Consider the following 24,732-nt stretch of genomic DNA (forward strand, 5'->3'; position numbering starts at 1 on the left):
TTTTCCCCTTTAGTCTACTTATACAGTAAATTACTTTGACTTTTGAATGTTAAACTAACCTTTTGTTTCTGGAACATACCTCACGATATGTAGTGATATATATATCATGATATAGTTATCTTTTTTATATATCACTGCGTTCAATTTGCTAGTATTTTCTTATGGATTTTTGCATGTATGTTCATGAAGGATATCAGTCTGTAGTTTGCTTGTAATGTCTTTTTCAGGTTGTAGTACCCAGGGTGGTACTGACTTCAAAATGAGTTGGATAGTGTTCCCTCATTTATTTTCTAAAGGATTTTATGTAGAATTGGTGTTATTTCTTCTTGAATATTTGCTAGAATTGCACTAATGAATCCATCTGGACCTGGATTTCTTTTGCAGGGAAGGTTTTTAAATTATGAATTCTTATTTTTTAGTATTAGATATAGGGCCGTTACAATTTCCTTTTCATTTTGGATGGTAGTTTGTATCAATTTCATTTATGTTGTGAAACTTTTTGGCATAAAGTTGCTCATATGTAATATCCCCTTTTTATACTTTTAGTATCTTCAGTATCTAAAGATATTAGTAATTTCAGTCTTCTTTTTCCTTTATTAGTTTAACTAGAGGTTTATCAATTCTCTTGATGATGTTAAAAGAAAAACAGCTTAGAAGGGCTTCCCTGGTGGTGCAGTGGTTGGGAGTCCGCCTGTCAATGCAGGGGACACGGCTTCGTGCCCCGGTCCGGGAAGATCCCGCATGCCGCAGAGCGGCTGGGCCCGTGAGCCATGGCTGCTGTGCCTGCACGTCCGGAGCCTGTGCTCCGCAACGGGAGAGGCCCACGTACCACAAAAAAAAAAAAAAAGAAAAGAAAAAAGAAAAACAACTTAGGGCTTCATTAGTTTTGTTTATTCATTTTCTATTTGAACTATTACTAATATAAGGTTTTTTTGTTTTGTTTTTTATAAATTTATTTATTTATTTATTTTTGGCTGCATTGGGTCTTCGTTGCTGCACACGGGCTTTCTTTAGTTGCAGCGTGCAGGGGCTACTCTTTGTTGCGGAGTGCGGGCTTCTCATTGCGGTGGCTTCTCTTGTTACGGAGCATGGGCTCTAGGTGCACAGGCTTCAGTTGTTGTGTCTCGCGGGCTGTAGGGTGCAGGCTCAGTAGTTGTGGCGCACAGGCTTAGTTGCTCTGCAGCATGTGGGATCTTCTTGGACCAGGGCTCAAACCTGTGTCCCCTGCACTGGCAGGTGGATTCTTAACCACTGTGCCACCAAGGAAGTCCCCCTATGACTTTTTAGACCCATGATTTACGTTAGAAGCATGTTAATTTCCAAACGTTTGGGGCTTATGGTTACCAATTTCTATTTTAGTCGTATATGGTCAGGGAATCTACTCTAAGCTTTCAGTGTTTCGGAACCTGTTGAGTCTTATTTCATGTCCCAGCATGTAGTCTCTTGGGGAATGATTTGTCTGTACTTGAAAAGAATTTGTACTCTATTATTTCAGTGTTTTGTGGGGGGTTTTTTGTTTGTTTTTTTGGTTTTTGGTTTTTTTTGCGGTACGCGGGCCTCTCACTGTTGTGGCCTCTCCCGTTGCGGAGCACAGGCTCCGGACGCGCAGGCTCAGTGGCCATGGCCCACGGGCCCAGCCACTCCACGGCATGTGGGATCTTCCTGGACTGGGGCACGAACCCGTGTCCCCTGCATCAGCAGGCGGACTCTCAACCACTGTGCCAACAGGGAAGCCCTGTGGTTTTGTTTTTTTAGATCAAGTTCACATAACGTAAAATTAAACAGTTTGAAGTGAACAATTCAGTGGCATTTAGTACATTCACAATGTTTTGCAACCATCACCTATGTCTAGTTCCAAAACATTTTTATCACCCCAAAAGAAAAGTTCATACCCATTCCCCTCACCCCACAGCCCCTGGCAACCATCAGTCTTTATTCTCTATAAAGAATGGATTTACCATTCTGGATACTTCATATTAATGGAGTCATGCAATACGTTATATTCTGTGTCTGGCTTCTTTAGCTTAACATAATGTTTCAGGGTTAATCCATGTTGTAGCATGTATGAGTACTTCATGCCTTTTTATGGCTGCATAATATGCCATTTTATATATATACCACAATTTGTTCATCTTCAACCATTATTGAATTTGGGATGTTTCCACCTTTTGCCTATTGTACATAGTGCTCTATGAGCATGTAGGTTCATGGATTTGTTCAAGTATCTGTTTTCATTTCTTTGGGTACATACCTAGGAAAAAATTACTGGATGATATGATAATTCTATGTTTAACTTTTTGAGGAACTGCCAGGTTGTTTTCCATGGTGTCTGAACCATTTTATATTCCTACTTGCAGTGTATAAAGGTTCCAGTTTCTCCACATCCTTGCCAACATTTGTTATTTACCATTATTATTATTATTATTATTATTATTGCCATCCTGGCGTGAAGTGGTTATCTCATGGTTTTGACTTGCATGTCTATAATGATTAGTGATATTGATCATCTTTTCATGTGCTTGTTGGCCATTGTTGATCTTGGGAGAAATGTGTAAGTCCTTTGCCTGTCTTTAAATCAGATTGTCATTTAGTTGAGCTGTAAGAATTCCTTGTATATTCTGGATTCTAGACCCTTATCAGATGTGTGTTTTACAAATATGTTCACCCATTCTGTAGGTTGTCTTTTCACATTTTTGATAATGTCTTTAATGTATAAAAGTTTTTTTTTTATTTGGTGAAGTTCACTTTATCCATCTTTTCATTTTGTTGCTCATGCTTTTGGTGTCATATGTAAGAATCCATTTCCAGACCGAAGGTCATAAAAACATATCCCTGATTTCTGCTAAGAGTTTTATGGGTTTAGCTCCTATATTTAGGGCATGTATCTCTTTTGAGTTAATTTTTATATATGGTATGAGGTAAGGGTCCAACTTCATTCTTTTGCATGTGTATGTCTACTTATTTCAGCATCCTTTGTTGAAGATACTTTTCTTTTCCCGCTGAATAATCTTGGTACCCTTGTCGAATATCAGTTGACCATAAGTGTAAGAGTTTATTTCTCAACTCTCATTTTTACACTATTTATATCTTTAGCCAGTACTACACTGTTTTATTACTGTACCTTTCTAGTAAGGTCTAAAATCAGAAAGTGTGAGTCTTCCAAAGCAATTATACCCCAATAAAGATGTTAAAAAAAAAAAAAGTGTGAGTCCTCCAACTTCGATCTTGAAACCTGTTTTATCTGACTTTAATATTAGTGGCTTCTTTTGATTAGCACTTAAATGATATGTCTTTTTCCATCCTCTTATTTGCAGCCTTTAAAGTATGTTGTTCACATACAGTATATAGTTGGTATTTGCTGATTTATTCAGTCTGATTGGAGTGTTTAGTCCTTTTATCTTTAATATATCACCTGACATGGTTAGATGTAGGTATGCCGCATTGCTATTTGTTTTCCATTTGTCATATCTATATTTTACTCCTGTCTTCTTGCTTTCCTTCCTTTATATTATTTGAATTCTTCCAGGGTTCTGTTTTATCTCTTCTGTTGCCTTTTTGTCTACAGCCCTTTGAATCTTGTGCTTATGTGGTTTCCTTAGGGACTATGATAGGTATCTTTAGCTTATCAAAATCTACTTTGAGTTCATATAAAACTCCAAGAAAAATGTACTAGTCATGTTAAAAGTATAATTCCATTTACCCTCTCTCCATTGTTTGTGCTATTGTTGTCATATATATTGCATGTGTATACATTATAAAGAAAAATTTGATGTTTTAATTTTTGCCTTAGTAGTATCTTTTTTTTTTAATTAGGAGAAAAGGAAGAATGTATTATTTATACACATCACACATACTGAAAAGTATAATAATGGATTAGATCCGAAATCAGGATATATCTATTGCTTGCTGATACCTCCAGGAAAAATTAAGGGATCACATGTATATTGTGTCTTATGTTTCAAAAACAGAAGAATATTACAGAAAATTTAGGCGGCTCTTGGCTTACAACTGATCCAGGAATTCTGTGCTTGGCTGGTTTCCAGATGAAATGGGCACTCTTTAAGATTTCCACAGATCTCTGGTCTTTTAGAAGTAACCCAGTCAGATAAGCAGAACCTAAGAGAACCCGTGAACCTAATAAAGTTAACACATACTTCCATATCACTAGATTAATTGTTTGTTCTTCATCCCAAACCAGATCAGATAACTTTTAGAGAAATTCACAGCTGATACAGATAGCTCTGGAGGGAAAACTAAATCAAGATAGCCTTATTGGCATTTTTCCAGCTTTATTAAGTATAATTGACAAATAAAATTTGTATTGGCATTTTAATTTGCATTAGAAATATGAGAAAATTAAAGAATGGAACCAGTGCAAGTGTGCATTAGTGTAGGAATGGATAAACTGGCTTATTTATGTGGTGATTGCTGTTCAGCAGTTAAATTGAATGAGCTAGCGATTTGTGCTCAAAAACAATGTTAATTGCAAAATAAGTTGCATGAAGTTATATAGAGTACCATAAATGTACACTTTTAAAATTCTCAACAATTGTATGTATGGATAACATTACACACACACTAGAAGCTTAAAAACATTTATGGGAATGATATATACCAACTTCAGGATAATGCTTTTTCTATGGGATATAGAGCAAAGGAATGTTGGAGTGAGCCTTAGCTATTTCAGTAGTACTTGGTAAAAGAGAGAAAAATCTGAAACAGATATGGCCCCAAAATTTAAATCTACTAAATCTGATCGGTGGGCAAATTGGTAGGTGTGTTTTGTTATGTATACTATGTTTGAAATTTAAAAAAATTTTTTTCAGGTAAATTTAAAGCTAAGAAAACCCGTTTTCAGATGATTACTATTTGGGAGAATTATTACTCATTACACTCCAATGTTCCTGGCAGGAAAAAAAAAATTCTGCTGCAAAAGTAAAATTGATTTTTTCTTTTTTCCTTAATGCTTATCCTAGATGCCAGCCTGTTATTGTGCTCCAGGCCACTACCACTCCAGTCAACCTCAGTATCGCCCAGTCCCTTCTGTCCATTACAGTTCACATCTAAACCAACCACTGCCACAGCCTGCACAGCAGGCAGGTGAGTATGTGAGGTTAGGAATTCTTAGCGTTCGGTATTGCTGTTTTTTCATCCTGCTTTTGTTTCAGTCTTACTGTTAAGATACTGCCACACTCAGTCTGTCAAAGGTTTCAGATAGGTGCATATACCTATGAATATGCAAACCAGTGAGATGAAAAGAGTGGGCCGATCTTAGCACCCTCCAGGGAATACCACAGTGTCAGGTTTCTATACTAAAGAGTTGGAAGCCATAATGAGAAGATTGTACCAGGTGAGCAGCTTCCAGGTACTCACTGCCATTGTAGCTGAAGCCTCCTCTACAGCCTGGTAATCCACCTGTGGTAAACAGCAAAAGGCAGACAAGGCAAGTTAAGATGTCTGCTGAACAGCTAACCAAAAACAAGGACCAGAATGACCTAAGTTTGGTTGAGAACTCTAGCCTAGTGAAGATATTTTGATGTCTTAGTCTCCGCAGGAGTGCCTTAAAAGGAATGAAGTTCTTACACATCTTTTTTGTGTTTTGTTTTTGTGGTTGTATAGTGAAAGGTATTTTTAAACCAAATGCAGTCTAATCCTAAGCATATCAAACATATTAGAACTGAAAAGATAGTTTTTCTTTTGCCCCTTTCAAATTTTCTTTAAGCATTCCGTGGAAACAACTGTGATCTCAGTATAAAAGCTACCTTACTAATTTGACTGAACTCATTCCTCTCTATGCTTCCCACCTACATGTGTACTTCTGCCCCAGATGTTTAATAAGGTATTCTTTTCAGCCTTTTATAACTCTAGGTGTTGAAGGAGAATTTTTATTGGTTTCTTTGAATCCTTTTTAGCTGCTTGTCGCCGTTTGAAGGTGCTCAGACTATGTCAGCATGATTAGCTGAGGCCACATAACCCTCCACCGCTACTTACGCAGTTTCTTGCTCTTGATAATGTGTGGAACTCTTGAGGGGTTCCACAGTTTCAGGAGAAAGACATCTGCACTGGGCGGTCTGATGAGAAGTGTTCTTGCCTCTCCTCACTTGTGCAGTCTTCACTCATCATTGTGAGTCATCAACTTCCTTTACCAGATATTACTCTTATTTATATCTCCCCAGCAGGGGAACCTCCAGGTCCTCAGTCTTGCTCTCAGGAGTTGTCTTGTACTTTATGTGTAGGTTTTTCCCTTTTTCATGTTACTGGCCTTGTATTGTATGTGTGACAAATGTTCTTCCAAAGGATGTTGAGTGTATACAGTGGTCATTTTGGCCAACTTAGAATTTGTCCTCTGTTCCTAAACTTTAATAATACATTCCACTTCAAATAACCTAAACTAGTATATTCTCTAATTTTGAAAGGCATCAGAAGCTGTCCTTTATACCTGGGCACATTGGTGATGACACTGCTCACTAACTTTAAATACATTGTTGTTTTATTCTAATAGAAATTATTTCCTAAGTTTTCCTGGGCCTCCATGACTGACTTTTCACACCATAATTGTCATGATTTTTTTCTTCCAAAATTACAATACAGATTACAGCTAATGTTATGATAATAAAAAAAAAATTTGTCTTAACTTTCCCCATTCAAATATCTTGCATGTGACTAATTAACTTATTAGTTCATTAGTACACCCTATTAATGAGGCAGGCAAAGAAACTTTGTTCCGTATTTGTGTGGGCTTCTTAGTTCTGTTCTTTTTCATGGCAAAATTTTTATTCCTCTCCATTGTCAAACTGCCTACAAAATTAAAACTTTTAATCACAGGTAGGACCAGTGTGCTCATACAATTGCCTCTCTTTCAAAAATATTCCCACTTAATGGACAGCAACTGTAAATGCTACGCCTCCTAATTCAGGGCCAAAATATCTACATGACAGATGGCATATGTTTGTCATCGGTGATGTTTCAATTGTGGGGTTTTTCCTAATGCTGGTTATGGTGAGAAGGAAGGAAACAGTAAGTCAGATTGCATCTAGACAGTACAGGCACAGAAAAGTGCGTGTGTCTGAATGACTTTTGACATTGTGTTTGACTCTTAAGAGTCAGTCATGGGCTTCCCTGGTGGCTCAGTGGTTGAGAGTCCGCCTGCCGATGCAGGAGACACGGGTTCGTGCCCTGGTCCGGGAAGATCCCACATGCCGCGGAGCGGCTGGGCCCGTGAGCCATGGCCACTGAGCCTGCGCGTCTGGAGCCTGTGCTCCGCAACGGGAGAGGCCCGTGTACCGCAAAAAAAAAAAAAGAGTCAGTCATAATATAACACTTTATAACTAGAGTTGGTTTCATGTCATTCAGTTTGAACAATAGAAGAGAAATAAATCCTCAGAGCACCCTTACATGAAAGCGAAAGAAATGCTGTTATGCTAATAAGTAGAAGAGAAAATTTCCCTTTAAAGAAAAAGTTCAGTTGTGCCAGTGCCACGTATTGTGTTGGTAATTATACTGAACCTTTTTGTAGAATTAGTAGGAGTTGGATGATTATATAATCTAAAGATTTTTTTATTGTTAGCCAATGGTTATTTTTTATGTCAAACTTGACAGAAAAAAATGTGCGTTTATGTTTGTGTGTCTCCTAACAGAAAAGTGAAATGCACTGGGAAATGGACACAGGAACTTTTTGTTCTGATTTTCTGTACAGATTTATAGCAATTTCTCAGTAATTTACATTTTTATATGCAAACATCATACTTTTTGGATTTCATTTTTTATTTTTTTTCCTTGTAATATTTCTCTACATTCCACCATCCCCATCTGATTAAAATTAGAAATAATTTGTTACATCCCTTACTTTTCTTTTTCTTGTCAAATAACATTTAGTCAAGAAGCATATTGTTTTATTACATAAAAGGGTGAAACTAATAATTCAGCCAAATGATGAAAGCATTGATAAACTTGGAACAATTTTTTTTCACTGAGGTACATACAAAAAAATAATTCTTAAATGTTTGTATATGACTCTAAAGAAATTTCGCCCTAAATTAACGAACCCAATTGAATCAAATATTCTTAGATCAGGTAGGGTATGGGCAATAGAAATATAGGATTTTTTGTTATTTTCCCTTTTGGGGGCAGGAAGGAGGTTGGGGAAATATCTCAAGGATAAAATGCCTTTGGTCTTCCATGCAAGTGTGTACCAGAGAACTGCAGTAGTTGTTGATCTCCTTGACAATAAACCCATGTATTATGGGGACTGAATTGAAATCAGTACTAACATTACTGCTGGGGAATAAATGTACAAATCCTTTGTTATGAATGTGAAACTACTATGGTCATTAAAACAAGGTTGAGTCAGCCCCTGTCAACAGAAGCAGAAGAAATTCTGGCTACATAAGGCCTTTTGGACAATGTATTATATAACATGAAAGAAAACAAAATAGGAGTCAAATCCTGACAACCCTTATTTGTATTTAAGTGGTATTAGGTGTATCACTTAAAGCCTCCGGGTTTCCATTTACTCACTTGCAAAGTAAAGGAGTTTTACTGTATCGTCTATTGAAGCCTCTGTGTACTCTAAAATTCCATGATTCTGTGTGTCTGTCTTATGTGAGTCATTTCTAGTTCAGAAAGGTGGAACATTGGAGAACTGGTGTGCAGTAGCTTAGTGACATACTGTCAAAACTGGAGCCATACAAGCAAAGATCTCAAAAGATCTGGTTACTTGCCAGCTGCAGCAATATGGATTTGTTATCTTAACCCTTTATCATAAAATTTACAGCTTGAATACTATGAAGTATACTACATATAAGAAGCTTGGTATACTATAAAGAAACTTTTCCTGCAGGTAGTAATTGTAGCAAAGATTTTAGGTTTATGAGGCCTGGCTGTTTTCTATGCAGCTGCTTTCATTCTTATGACTCTTTTGAAAAGTTTGCAGCTTCACCATATATGTTGAATATTTTGCAATAATTGGCCTTGTTCCTGAGCTGTTGGATTCGGGGCCGTAGCACTGTCTGAGAGGTTTACATTTCTCACAGTGAACCGGTCTCTTTTTCAGCTGCTTCCTGGCTTCTTTTTACTCAGGTTTCCACTGCCCTTTTTTTTTTTTTCTTTTTTCTTTTTAATGCTGTATTAAAGTATATTAACATTTGCTTATATTTTCCATTAATTGTAATGCCTTTTAATCATGCATCATACTCAGAAATAGGGATTTGAATTTAAGTGACAACCTTGGCTTAATATATTTATCTTTTAAAAATTCATGAAAGCTATTGCTTTAATTTCTTTTCCAAAGCAGATTTGAATGGCAGATTAATTTTGATTGGAGCTTTTCTTAAAAGTTTAATGTCTTAAGCATGCCAGACTCATTAGCGAAAGTCAAATACATCTCTTTCCCTGTTGCTAAATAACTTTTTAGGAATATTATTATGCATGCCATTAAATGGACCTAAGACATGTAAACGCATTTGAAGCTATTTGAAGGGATATAATTTAATTTTTTTCCAAACTGTGATATTGTATGCATGTGGGAAGCAAAATGACTTCATAGAACTAAATATCATTTTAGTTTTGCAACCTCTGTTAAATTCGAAGATTATCAATGCATTTATACCTTTAATCTTAGCTTTCCAACCAGCAGACTACAGTAGGGTCCTGATGAACCACAACCACAGGAGGAACACTTCAGGTTAAATAGTCTGTAAGGTGCACAGAATACTGGCAGCATTGCAGGGCACAAATTTAAAAGTAACCAGGGTGTAAAAGGCAAGCAAGGAAGAAAGGGCCCTATTGGATAAGTGGAGGAGGGGTGATATTGATAAGAGATTTACTTATGTCAAATAGGGACTCTATCTACACAGTCAATTTCTTTACTGACAACTTTTGACTTGAGTAATAGGAATTTTGTATTTATATTGCTGGGTAGTAGCGCTGACTATCCTTGTTTTTTCATTGTTTCTGTAAACATTTCTTAGCACTGCCTGACCAGCTCAGACTTAAACATTGTATATTACCTACAAATCCACCTATTTCCCTTTTCCCTTCTCCATTAACCTGCCGCAACTGGAGCCAAATGTATCTGGTAAGTACCCACAGATTTCCTTGAGTCGTATGCCCTCTTCCACAGGACTGTCATTTAAATAGCTGTGAGCTATAACCTCTGTGTGGCTGTTTTTATTAGATTTGTTTTTATGTTTGTATTTATGTTTATTTCCGGCACAGAAGTAGGAGAGCAGAGGGTGATAGAGGAGAAGAATAGCAAAGATGTGCTGGCAGCTGTGTGTTCTTCCACATTCACCTAACAGACTATCCCTAGTTGAACTTGCCTGCTCACTAGAATAGTGCCGCAAACATAAGACAAACCAGATTACAAACTTGAGATTTTGGTGATTTGGAAACAGTTCTCACAAACTGCCTTGTAGATACCTAGTTACAATTAAATTTAAAGTTGGCAAAATGGCTCATCCAAAAAACGAAGAATCTACCCTGACAGTGCTTCTGCTGTACAGATTCAATCTTGAAAAAATTTAATAATACTGTTAAATGAAATAACCTTAGATTTATTAAATGGCTGTTCTGACTAAGCACTTCTTCAATTTCTTTTATTATCTTTCTAATTATGTCTAATCCATATTATTAAGAATGCTTTCCTTTAACACAAATGCTATTTGAGATCACCTGTATAAAATAAAACTAGCCTGTTAAAGCCGGTGCAATACTTTTCTGCTGAGCACTGTGTTCCCTTCTTGCTCTCTTCTCTGTTGAAGTGAAAGAGAGTTAAAAATAGAATATTCTTTGGAGCCCTCCGGGGAAGAGCCTGAGCCATCAATTTATATTGTCCTAGTTCTCTCAGCTTGCAAAATTGATTGTGGTTTCCTCTGAAAGTGCTGGAAGAAACGGGATAATATTGCCACAGTGCAGTCCTTTAACAAAGGAGAATGTCAGTGTTAAATAATACCTTATATTGAGATCTGGGTGTTTATATTCTGTTGTTTGGTATCACTTAATATAGGCATTGCTTGCTTTACAAAATAGATGCTATCCCACAATACTCACAAATTTCTATAAAAGATATTCTATTTTCCTCTTACACCCAGGTTAAATCCAGATGTATCACAGGAAGGATTTTTTTTTTTTAATTATGATGTACTGAAACACACTTTATTGAGGAAAGAATAATTTAGGTAGTAGCCAAGTTGGGGATGTATTGAGCGTCAGAATACTGGAAATACTCTTCTTGTAGCATTTTTCAAACATAGTGGTACTTTTCATTCTCTAGGAATCTACTTTACCCTTCCTAATCTTCAACCTTCTCCCTCTTTTCCAGATCATTGGATTTTTTTCTCATACTTGGCAGTCTTCAAACTATACTTTTGAAACTATCAGAGCTATGTCCCTCCCTTCCTTTGGTCTGAATACTTAGATAATGAACCTGAAGCACAGTGCCACTTCTCTAATAAGTGCCACTGTAACAGTTGATGCTCTGCAGCGTGAATGTTTAAACACAGGTTTAAAGCAACTTGAACAGTTCTTTAAGATGTAAATTTTATTAAGCAAGTGTGCATAAAGTGAGGCTGTCTGTAATTACATGGTCCTTTATGTTGCTAATAAACTATTAATGATTTTGTCTTGCATAAACAATAGTAAGGGGCTTATCTTTAATTGGATTAGTAGAATGATGTTGTGCACTTCTTGTCTTTTTTAGTGCTTTCCAAGTGAATATTTCTAGTTTTGCTTGTGATTATAGTAACTTTAATAACCAACATAGATCCCATGGTCTTACGTCATTCAAAAAAAGTCCAGTAATCTTTTTGCAGCATTTAATATCATGTTCTTTAGAGAGTATACTCTAAAATTGTATACTTTGTAACTAGTCACTGGACTGTTGTTTGTCGTTAAGTATTGGAATGAGTGATCAAACATCACGACTTCTTGAAAAACAGTTCAGGTACTTGTCCTAATGCCAGTAGAATTTCCTTCCTGGGATACCAGCCATACAATGTATCAAATGTTAAATGATGCTTTTTGCTTTTTTTTTTTTTTTTTTAAGTTAGATTCCTCAGCCCCTGACAGCTTCCTGTTCAGTGTGGTTCAAACCTCAAACCTGGTGGGTTTTCCTGCCTGGAATGTAAAAATGAATGTAAAGCTTATTCAGTATGTAGAAAAGAGCCACTGCTTCACAAGAACTTGAAGGGCTCACCCCTGTTACAGGACATGCCCCTTTATATACACAGTGTCCAGGTTAAAGCTGGCATTGCCCCATTGGTAAAAGCTCACTTCCTGGCAAAGCAGTTCAACTTGATGGAGAGGAGAGCCACATTTATGAAAATTCTGCTGGAGAAATCTTCTGTATACTCATCCGGAATATGGCAGGAGAGTATACGTTTTGAGTAAAGGCAGCCTTTGAGGTAAAATAGCAAAGCTAAAAACCCAAAGAGGAACATTGGAGATTGACATGGAAATGCTCAGGCTGAGTGAGAGACCCAGACCAGGGAACATGGAACCTGAAATATGTCACCATTTGAGCATCTTCTTCCCCTTCCCAGTTGTTTTATATACATGTGAAATCTTATTATAATGAGACAAAGAAATGTAACCTTGAAATAAAGAGGTCACAAACCATGCATCTGGGGAGTAGTGGAAACCCTGTGACACCTGGTCTCGTTTTCAGCCCGGAAGTTTGTATAGCCCCAGTCTGGACTAACTGCTCAACCACCTTTCACTCTGATTCTGTTTTAGGTAACAACACTTAATACTCATAAATAATCTTCAAATGAAAAAAAAAAACTTTCCTGGTTGATTGACTATTTACAATAATTCTTTGTTTTCCTGTAATTAAATTTCTGTTAAGACTTAGACTCTCACCTTTCACTCTGATTCTGTTTTAGGTAACAACACTTAATACTCATAAATAATCTTCAAATGAAAAAAAAAAAACTTTCCTGGTTGATTGACTATTTACAATAATTCTTTGTTTTCCTGTAATTAAATTTCTGTTAAGACTTAGACTCTGTTTAACTTCTGTTAAACTACAGTAAAAGTCTTCATTAACCAAAATTCTCAGAAAATGGAAGGAGGTCAGGTGTTTAAGTGTTCTGCTTATTTGAGCAGTATTACTGTAGTACTCTTTCTACTTCAGCATTTTTCCCTGAGAAAAGTAAAGTTTACAATCAGACTACTATGTGCAAATCCCAGCTACAGCACTTAACAGCTGGTAACCTTGGACAAAATGTGAACCTCTCTGTGCTTTTGTGTTTTTTTTCATCTGAAAAATAGAGATAGTAAGACTTCATGAGATTGGGAGCACTAAAAGAGTTAGCATATGAAAGTGCTTAGAACAGTACCTAAAACCTAGTGAATGTCATGTAAATGTTAGCTAATATTATTGCCTCGTCCTGCTATCGAAGAAATGATAATTATGTAGTATTCTGAATGAAAATGCTTAGGGATTTGGGCTAAATTTGTGTTTGGGCTGGGTTGCAGAATGGAAACCAGAAGCTGCCATAATTTGTCCTAAAATACTTGGTCTTTTTGTCTTGTAATCTTCTTGACACATGCCTTCCTCCTAAAAGGCCGTAGAGAGTTCAGATCGCTGAGTTTTTTTCTCATCCTTTTATTGTTAACTTGAGGTCTAAATATGTTCTAAGAAAATTTACTTAAATGCTTCCTTCCCATAGCTTTGTACAAGCCCTATTGATTAGCTATGGAGACATTGCATGGAGAAAGGTTTTGAAACAGAATGTGTCATATGGTCCATTTCTATAAACAATGTAAGTGGGTATGTATGTTGCTATCTATGCAGGGAAAATAAGGCTAACCATATATACAAGATGTAAATAGTGATTATCTACAAGTGACTGTTATGCAAAAATGGTTTTTTCCACCCTGACTTTTCCCCTTTTTTGTATTTTCCAAATTTTCTTCCATGAAAACCTATTTTATAATCAAATAAAGCTTTTTCAAAGGTGTTTTTAATGTCCCTTTTTCCCCAGCAGTGTTCAAATTAAACCTTCATTTCAAGCTTTACATATTAGATATGAACTAAAACAGTTCTTTTCTTCCTTATCAAGTAAACACTTTGAGGTTAATTACATGAAAATTACTGTGATTCGGCTGCTGTGCATTTTTTTTTTTTTTTCCTTTGGTACGTGGGCCTCTCACTGTTGTGGCCTCTCCCATTGCGTTGCGGAGCATAGGCTCTGGACGCGCAGGTTCAGCGGCCATGACTCACGGGCCCAGCCGCTCCGCGGCACGTGGGATCTTCCCGGACCGGGGCACGAACCCGCGTCCCCTGCATCGGCAGGCGGACTCTCAACCACTGCGCCACCAGGGAAGCCCCATGCTATGCATTTTTTAAGGAGAGGCATAATGAGTGATCCATGATTCTAGACTGAGGTTATTTGTATTCATGGGATTAAGTTTCATTTTAATGAAAAGGCAAATATGTTTAACCTTATTATATAAACATGTTATCTTAAAACTTAAGTACTGCTTTTGCTATCAAAAGCCATTCACTAAACGTGGACAGTGAGAAACTGGCCATTCATTCTCAGTCAGCCTGGTTTTGTGTAGAAGCGTGTATTATTTTGATTCCATTCTGTTAAGAATATGTTCTTCCTCGCTGTTTATTTAGTAAGTATAAATATTAAGTGCCCACTTTTTTGGCTTATTTGCTTGATAACCGATATGGATATTTTGGGGTTTTTTTCCTTTAACGGGGTGGGTAGGGTGTTACAAGCTTCTAACCCTGCCCTTAAAAAGCACACCATTTCTATTTGGGGGGTTTTTTAAACGTGTACACAAGCCATGAGAGAACAGTTAACAAGAACAATTTTATATTACCTGTCGAGTTTTAAGAAATATGGAATAGGGCTTCCCTGGTGGCGCAGTGGTTGAGAGTATGCCTGCCGCTGCAGGGGACACGGCTTCGTGCCCCGGTCGGCGAAGATCCCACATGCCGCGGAGTGGCTGGGCCCGTGAGCCATGGCCGCTGAGCCTGCGCGTCCGGAGCCTGTGTTCCGCAACGGGAGAGGCTACAACAGTGAGAGGCCCGCGTACCGCAAAAAAAAAAAAAAGAAAGAAATATGGAATGAGGCAATGAACAAAATTATGAGAAGATTAATAAGAGAGCTTCTTAGGAAGGTATTTTCTTTTAATGTGTTTGACATTCTTATTTTTATTAGCTCCACTGTTATTTAAAAACATGTTCCCAGTTTATTTGTGCTACTTCTGAATGAAGTACTAATATTAGTTATTTTTTCTACTTTCACAGTCTTTAAAATCTGGAACCTCTTAATTGTTCTCACTGCTTTTCTACTTGTAAAATCTCTGGTTCTCCACCAATATTCTGCCTTCATCTTCCACTTTTCTTCCCTGTTCCTCAAATATGTTTTTTACTTTGTCCAGACCTTTTCTTTAAGTCCAGGCTCATATGTTACTTCCTCTGTGAATACCAGCCAGGATTAACTTCTCCCTCTTAATTTCATAATGCTCTGTTTATTCTGCTCTTCTGTTATGGTGTCTTGGCTAAGAATGCCTAATTTCAAAGATAGGGACCGTGTTTCACTCACCTTTTATCACCCTCCAGGCACATCTTGAGCTCACAGCATCTTTACATAACCGTCTATGACAAATGAGGTGCTAGAGTCAGATGTTTTAGATTTTATGTTATGTTGCACATTTTCAAAATGTGATGTTTGTGTGGAGATATATATATATACATTTGTAGGAATGGATATTAGTGGAGTTAAGGTTGCATTAAAGAATCTAAAATACCATTGGAAATTTATCGGTGTAAATTCCATGATGTAGTGTCCAGGTGATGCTGCATTAGACCACTGTGTCATGAAATCTATAGCTATGTATTGAAGTTTTCTGTGTCAGATTTCTTTTCATCAGAGGGAGTTGCAGGCAGGAGGCAAACAAGGTGAACCTCCAAATACTGGCAATGAATAAAATACAAAAATAGTTTGAAAAACACTTAAGTTTCTTAGGGGGATGTGACTATTTAAGTCAAGGTATTTAAGTCACATTATGTTACAGTGAATTCTGCTAGGTGGTCACATTTTTCTTTTTAATTTTAGTGGACTGTAATTCGGACAAGACCATTGTAAGAAGTTACTTTCCCAGTCTCTAAAGAGCTGAGCCCAAATTCTGACACTGCAATAGATGTATGTGTGGATGAGAGGTGGTGTTTCCAACACAAAAAAAGGTCTTCACATCCCATTTCCATTCCTGCCCTTTCTTTTCCTAGGGGTGGAAATGTGTCAGTGTACGTTTCGATGATATTTGGACTTGAGTATGAATTTGAAATACTTGTTATTTGGTAAACTGAAAATAGGGTTGGTTGTTAATTATTAGGCTAAGGAGCAAGAAAGAAGCTTCTTGGGCTTCCCTGGTGGCGCAGTGGTTGAGAGTCCGCCTGCTGTTGCAGGGAACATGGGTTCGTGCCCCGCTCCGGGAAGATCCCACATGCCGCGGAGCGGCTGGGCCCGTGAGCCATGGCCGCTGAGCCTGCATGTCCGGAGCCTGTGCTCCGCAACGGGAGAGGCCACAACAGTGAGAGGCCCGCGTACCGGGAAAAAAAAAAAAAAAAGAAAGAAAGAAGCTTCTTTACCACCAGATTTGAGGACTATAGGAATTTCACAGGGAGAAATGTTTCAGAAACAGCATGTTAACAATCACTTTATTACACATAAGGACCGTAATATACAGTTTTTGGGAAAGCTAGATTGGTGAGAACTCATTTGAAACATGGCAATAAAGCACTGTTGCCATAGAAATAGCATCATTTTATAAAACCCTTCACTATTAAAGTATTCACTATAACTGGATTTGTACTTGATTTTTACTTTGTTGTTAATATGTTGCTTAGTTACTGGATATGTTTTGTATTCATATCTTTAGAGAAGGTTGATGTTAGAATTTATTCAATTATTTAGCCATTGAGTGGAATCATTGAGGCTTCCAGGCAACTTCAGTGAGTGATACCCTTGTCTACAATCAATACCTGAGATGGGATCTTTGCCATTCCTGTTGCTTTAGGAATTAATAAGGATGGAGATGAAATCTTGATATTTATAAGGTAGCAGAATAGATTTATGGTGCTATCAGAGAAATCATTTCGCTGACCTTTAGTTGTGGAAGTTTGTATAGGCAATGCCATAGTTTGGTTTATCTTTGTAGAAGCTTTTTAGATACCCTGATTAGAAGGCCAGTTAGTTATTTTTATCTGGTTTCTTTTAAAAAAAAAACAAAAAAAGGATTTGTGGTAGTTTTTAGTAATTTACATAAGTCTTGAGCTAACTGGTTTACTTAAAGGAATCCTCTTAGGGTCAGGAGACACATATTGTACAATTCATATTCACTACTCAAAGCTTATCATTGTGGATTCTTGTTTAAATAACTGATAAATTCACTTAATAAAAGTATGTTTATACTCTTAACTTACTAGTTAAATTACCAACAGTGCCTTCAGTTTAGGAAGAACTGTCCCTTAGGTTTTTGATTTGTGAACTTTGGGCAGATTGCTTAACCTCTCTAATGATCTGTTCCTCTGTTAAGTGATCTTAATAATATAAGGAAATAACCTTAAAAATTGCTAGGTAACTACATTTTTCCTTGTGCCCTTGACACATTCCTAATATAAGGATTCGTATCTTAGTGTGGTTTTTCAAACATACAACTATTCTATAAAAGTGGTTCCCCCCTGCCATTATTTTCAGTCTCCAGAAGGACGAGTTCTACTACTACCAACTCAAAACTCTCCATTTTTTAACAAGAGGCCCTGCATTTTGCTTTTGCACTGGGTCCCACAAATTATGTAGCCAGTCCTGGCCCACAGAAACTATTTTTAATAACAGACTGTACTATACACTAACTAGTAATTGTGTATATAAACCAAGTCTGTGGCCCTATAAATTTCCTCAACTGCAAAGGAAATCTTTGTACCCAAATTTTATTTGAGTGTTATTTTGGGAGGGCGGAGAGGGTAGCTGACTTGGGTTACCTACATAGTAAACCTTTTAAATATTAGCTCTCATAACAGAAGATTTTTGAGACTTGCTGTTTAAACAAAACTCTGTCATCTTAGAACACAAAGTACTTGCTTAAAATACAAAAACATACTGCTAGTGAAATAAATTAAATTCAAAGCAGGATTTAACTCACTGTGCCATTACAGGTTATCAAGTTATGCCCAACCAGCAGCAAAACTACCAGGGGATAGTTGGAGTTCAGCAACCCCAGAGTCAGAGCCTAGTTGGTGGCCAGCCGAACAGCATTGGAAATCAGATTCAAGGAGTGGTCATCCCCTATCCTTCAGTGCCATCATATCAGGTACGTGGTCGCTCTTACCTGCGTTGGGTAGAGGGGATTTTGAATAACTAAAATGTGTAGCTACATTCTTCTCCTTTTAATATGGGGAAAATGCTTCTGTAATACATAACTTTATAGTCTTAAGAGTTTTATTAGTCATTGCAGCTTTGTTCTGTCCTCACTTATTGCATCATTCATTCACTTCATTAACTTAGAAAAAAATATCTGAACCATATTAATTTTGAGAAGTAGATTTTTCTGGCATTGTCTGTGTTTCCAGCTATTCAATACATAAGTATCAATATATGAGCAAGTGTCTTATTCTATTCTTCAGCTCCTTAGAAAATCTCTTGAGGAGAATGGAATGGGAGGGAAAAATAAAGGTAGAGGTAGGTATATGAAATACAGTACAGATTATAAGTCAGTATTTATAGAATAGAGAAGGATGTGCAATTTCCCATGCTGGAACTGACGTCTTTCCCCCTCACTAAATCACGAAAAGGAAGAGTATGTCATGTATTGAAAATGTCATGGATTTTAATTTATAGTTCTAAAGTAGAAATACCTACTGTTTCATGAATAAGTCAGATTTCTTTAGCCCATCTATGGCACATTTCCAGAAATTTATTTTACCTTCCTTTACCTTTCTGGAATAACCTGTGAGTGAGTTTGTTTTATTAGCCTCATGGTTTCCCATAACTGACTCGAATGTTAAGAAATCCAAAGGCCGTTGTCATTCATCTCAACAAGGTAAAAATAATCTAGCTGGGAAGATAAATTGTACATCTAAACACAGGTCAACAAATTGATGTTAATATACAGACCACTAAGTGAAGGAATTGTGAAATATGGCCATGAATAGGTTAGGGACTTAATACAGAAGTCTTCTAGAAAGGTATAAACCTTTAATCAGCTCTTAAAAGAAAATTATGGGCATAAATTAGTTAAGGCATTCTGAGGATGGGGAAGGATATGAGCAAAGGAGGTAGCATATTCTTGTAATTGCAGAAAATGAAAATTGTAATTAAAATGTAAAATGTGGAATTGTTGAGGACTTCTGAGCACTAAGAATATGTCTACTTTTGAAGCCCCTTGATAATAGAAAGCAACTAAGGAAAAAAGAAGATACATCCTGAAACTAGATTTTATATCTTTCTTTTCTCTCAAATCCTCCATGCTTTTTACTCCAGTCCACCCTGCTTAAACCGAGGCCCATGAGACTGCCCATCCCCTATTTCTTCTGTAGCTAGATATTAGACAGGATCACTACCAAGCCAGGAGCTCTCCCTTCTCAAGGACCCTGGTCATGCTACCTAATCTAGTCTGCTGAGCATCTGTTAGATGCCCAGGCACTGTGTAAATAAGATCTCCCTTGAAATATAAGTTTAGGGACTTCCCTGGTGGTCCAGTGAGTAAGACTCTGTGCACCCAGTGCTGGGGGACCGGGTTCAATCCATGGTCGGGGAACTAGATCCCGCATGCATGCTGCAACTAAGAGTCCGCATGCCGCAACTAAAGATCCTGCGTGCCAAAACTAAGACCCGGTGCAGGCTAGACTAAATAAATAAATAAACAAACAAATAAAAGAAAGATTAGTTTAACACTGGAAAATTAACTGGTGGATTAACTATAAAAAAAAGAAATATAAGTTTAAAATAAATTACATCCTCGTTAGTGTAGTTTTTAAAAATGGAGCTAGATACTGAAAGTGTTTCAGAGCTAAGACAATTATTATCATTTCTATAGCATACTTTTTTACAAGTTATAAATTATTTTCTCATGGTATTTCATGTAATCCTTCCACTGGGTGAATGACTGTGAGATGTATTGCTCTGATAAGCAGTGAATGACAGGCTGCTTCATGCTTCCTACTACATTTGGTTAGATAAGCTAGGTGGTAATAAACTGTCATCTAAAAAATAAGCCCGAAGGAATTCCCTAGCAGTCCAGTGGTTAGGACTCGTTGCTTTCACGGCCAAGGGCCTGGGTTCAACCCCTGGTCGGAGAACTAAGATCCTGCAAGTCGTGCCTCACGGCTGAAAAAATAAAAATAAAATTTTAAATTAACAAATAAATAATAAACCTGAAAAGTCATCTACTCAGTAGAGTATATTCTGCGGCTGTACATTCTCAAGTACGGTTTCCTCTCTTTTGGTACTTCAGTTTTTTCTTTACCACTAGTTACAAATTTATTGTGTAGCTTAAATCATCTAGATTGAGTTGCCATTTTTCCTAGATCTTGCACATACACTAACTTAGATAGAATCAGAAATAATCTTAGGATGTTACACTGCCTCAGTAGACAAAAAGACTGAAATATATTTTGTCATAAAAAAATGGATAAATCAAACCAACAGCTTTATCTTTGCTGCTGAGCCAAATTGAAAGTAGTTTAAGAGATTACTGTGTATTTTGAAAGAACTAGTTACTAGTTTAGAAACATGTTATATAGGCAAGACTTAGAAGTTAATCATCAACTTATAGATCACAGAGCCCAGGTATAGAGAATGATAAAGTGGTTAAAGAACTAAGGCTCTGGAGCCAGTGGGCATGGGTTCAAACCCCGACTTTTCTCCTTACTAGCTATACAACGTTGGGCAAGTTATTAACCTCAATTTTTAACCCCTTCTATAAAACAAGGATGATAAAAGTAACTTCTTAGGGTTGTTAGGAAGACTTGATGTAATAATATACATAAAGTTCTTGGAACAGAACCTGAACATGGTAGTAAGTACTCGGTAATGTTAACTTTGATTGTCATCACTGTTACTACTGTTGCTGACATCATCATCAGAAGCTTTTACACAGGCTTTATTTACCAAAATCATTGTAATGCAACTAATGTGGTGCACTTGTAAATTACAAAACCATTATGCCGTTGTGGTTTCTATTTTAGAAACTGGAAACTAGAGAAATGAATCCATTATGTTCATGTGTTTTTTTGTGTGTTTTTTTTTTTAATTTATTTATTTTTGGCCACGTTGGGTCTTCATTGCTGTGCGCGGGCTTTCTGTAGTTGCGGCGAGCGGGAGCTACTCTTGGTTGTGTTGCGCGGGCTTCTCGTGGCAGTGTCTTATATTGTTGCAGAGCACGGGCTCGAGGCCTGTGGACTTCAGTAGTTGTGGCGTGAGGGCTCAGTAGTTGTGGCTCGCGGGCTTAGTTGCTCCACAGCATGTGGGATCTTCCCAGACCAGGGATCAAACCCGTATCCCCTGCATTGGCAGGCGGATTCTTAACCACTGCACCACCAGGGAAGTCCTGATTATGTTCATGTGGTTTCTATGTAGATGAATGTGGAAAACAGAGAATTGAAAGATCCACTGTTCATCAGATGCCTGCTGTGCTAGATCCTGTAAATGGAGATTATAATGGAGATGATACCCCTCCTGAGGTGGAGGTGGCATCCTCTTTTTGCAGATAATGAACTCTGGGGCCTCAGAATCTGAGTTAAGTCGTTTGCCCAGTGTCACATATATAGTAAAATTGATGGAGTCAGTATCACATCTAGATATCTTAAGCTTCAGAGCTCACACTTTCTGATCCAATGTATCTCACTAGTACCCCATCTGAGTTTTACTTCGCTCTACCTGAGGTAAATTGCATTACTCTTTCCATGTGAAAGGGTCATCCTTATTTGGAAACTGTTTCTTTTTTAAAATAACTTCTGGGACTTCCCTGGTGGCACATTGGTTCAGAATCCACCTGCCAATGCAGGGGACATGGCTTCGATCCCTGGTCCGGGAAGATCCCACATGCCGCGGAGCAACTAAGCCCGTGCACCACAACTGCTGAGCCTGTGCTGTAGAGCCCGTGAGCCACAACTACTGAACCCGCCTGCCACAACTACTGAAGCCTACACACCACAACGAAGAGTAACCCTGGCTCCCTGCAACTAAAGAAAGCCCGCGTGCAGCAACAAAGACCCAACGCAGCCAAAAATTAAATAAATAAATTTTTAAAATAAAAATAATAAGATAACTTCTACTTTGGGATGTGAGTCATAACTCCTAGCCTACTGTACTATTGATAAATGCTAGCCAAAAACAATAACCAGCTAAAAGGAACATTGAAATAAAGTGGTAATGCTGTAACTAACTTATCAGGACAGCCTATTGGCAGTTTTACCTTATTCCTAACTGCTCACACTTGAAAGTTTATGGAGGCTGGAGACATTAACATTTGCAAGGTTTTAAAGAACGTTTTTTGCCTTTAAAAATTGCCTTTCAAATTTTAGGTTTCACTGCCTCAAGGTTCTCAAGGAATTGCCCATCAGACTTATCAACAGCCTGTTATGTTCCCTAATCAGTCTAATCAAGGATCTATGCCTACAGCAGGAATGCCAGTTTACTATAGCATCATTCCACCTGGCCAACAAAATAATTTAAGGTGAGTATGAATAAAAAGCCTAATCTTATAGCTCCTCATTGTTTATCAGGATTGTGGTCTGTTGCTAATTTTAAAGTTGCCTAAGGGGCATTACCTGAGATCATTCTCTAATCTAGAATAGAAAAACTACAATACAATCTATTTATCTAGCATTTTTTTTAACAAAATCAGTATAAGCAAGGCATTCCATATGTAAACCAATGGAGAATCAAATTTTCTCTCATGTGCCTGAAAGTAGTAGGCCAGTCTCCTTTTACTCACCTAAGTGGAATCAATAGTTGGCCATAGATCTTAGAGTTAAGAGCGTTTATGTGTTAATATTTAAGGTTTTTGTAAGAGTCTGGGGAGAATGTATTTCCTGTATATAACTTCAAGAGCAAAATATCTTGCTGGAATCTTTCAGGCTCTGGGGAGCTCCTTTTTCATCAGTAAGAGGAGGGAGGCATATGAGAAGCAAATGATAGTAGGTCTATATTAAAGCAAGTCGTGAAGTATTCCATTAGCCACTTAACTTAAAAGAACAGAAGCTTCTCTGATAAGCCTAATGTGTTAAAAAAAAAAATAGTCTTCCTTTGAGTTGGGTACTTTTAGTCTGCTGTTCAGAGTAGATTACAGTCTTTCATTTATTCTCATGACATTTCTGTAAGGTTGCCAGAGTAGCCTTGGTGCTCTTTTTAATAAGGAGTCTGAAGGTAGAATTGCTGATAAGAGGCTGTCACCCAGTTATGGTTACAGATGGTATTTAGAGGTGAAGAAGGGGTTGCAGTACTTGCTTCATTGAATCTGTTTGGGAAAATGGGGACTTGACTCTCATTTTATTTGTTGTCATAAACACACATGCATACACACCTGAGGAACTCACATATTTCCTCCTCTCTGTGGATACCACAAACTGAAAAGGCCCAGGCTTTTTAAACAAGTTGGTTGAAATCTCACAGGCAACTTTGGAGTTTTATACAGTGATGAGCCCCAGCTCTTTTGTGGTAGAGCTGCTGCACAGTGAAAATTTAAAAAAAATTTTGGGGGGGCCTCACTGTGCAGCACGCAGGATCTTATTTCCCGGACCAGGGATTGAACCTGCATCCCCTGCAATGGAAGCACGGAGTCTTAACCACTGGACTGCTAGGGAAGTCCTGAAAATAGAAATTTATACTGTGTTAAAATTTCCCATTATTTTTTAAAGCCTTCCAGGTGATTCTTCTGGCAGTAAGAGTTGAGACTCACTGACCTATGCTAACCAGCCCTTTTTTTCATCTGTACACTTCAGCTATGCACAAGTCTCCATAACCAGTAATATTTTACACATTTGCAAGAAAGTCATAATATCTGTCATTGTAAAATTTCATCCAAGACCCAGTGTCCTAAGGTAAAACTGTGTCGATTACTCCATACCAGCAAGTATAATAAATCTCAGTTTGTTCACAGGGGGAAAGTATATCTTAAACTCTAAGCTATAGGGTCCTGATCCAAACACACATGTTTATACTAAAACATTACCAGATTATAAGATTTCTGTAAGAACACTAAGTGAGCCTTTGTTCTGAAAAATGTCTTCCTTAGCTTGAGTTGCTTAGCAATCCATTTTCTTGTGGCGGCTCCTTATGCAGAAAAGTGGAATTTGAATTATCTTTACTTTCAGCTCAACCAATCAGTTATCACTGAGGCAATTTTGTGTTTGGATTGGATTGTGTTGTTATGTGTACTATGAGGATTTAGCATGGCCTGATACAAATCATGTGTCTTGTCACTTTCAGCAAGCCATGTACCGGTCAGAGAAACTAGTTTTACAACAAATCATGGTATTTCTGTCTATGATGTAGAGAAAAATCTAATTTCATTCCTACAGTCTGCAAAAATGGGCAGGCTAGTTGGATAATATTTTCAAAATGCTCCCATTTGGGTTTTTTTTGTATTACCATTTATTTTCCCATTTTTATCTTGAAACTCAAAAGGAGAATATACTTTTGTCTTTGATCTGCAATCTCAAAGCGCCAGCGTACAGAGAGGGGAACTTGAAGAGACTGTAACCTTTATTTT

General features: G+C 37.4%; 1 protein-coding gene across 8 annotated transcripts in view; it reads left to right on the forward strand.

Moving 5' to 3' along the window:
• Positions 1-24,732, forward strand: part of R3HDM1 (R3H domain containing 1) — a 118,745-nt gene that overhangs the window by 53,898 nt on the left and 40,115 nt on the right. For all 8 annotated transcript variants that reach the window (XM_079925243.1, XM_079925245.1, XM_079925238.1 and 5 more), the window contains 3 exons: positions 4,977-5,100; positions 18,176-18,330; positions 22,544-22,695. In XM_079925243.1, the coding sequence (XP_079781369.1) occupies positions 4,977-5,100; positions 18,176-18,330; positions 22,544-22,695 (431 nt within the window). The remainder of the gene's footprint in view (positions 1-4,976; positions 5,101-18,175; positions 18,331-22,543; positions 22,696-24,732) is intronic.

Source organism: Stenella coeruleoalba (assembly GCF_951394435.1).
Source record: "Stenella coeruleoalba genome assembly, chromosome: 6".
Lineage (NCBI taxonomy): Eukaryota > Metazoa > Chordata > Mammalia > Artiodactyla > Delphinidae > Stenella > Stenella coeruleoalba.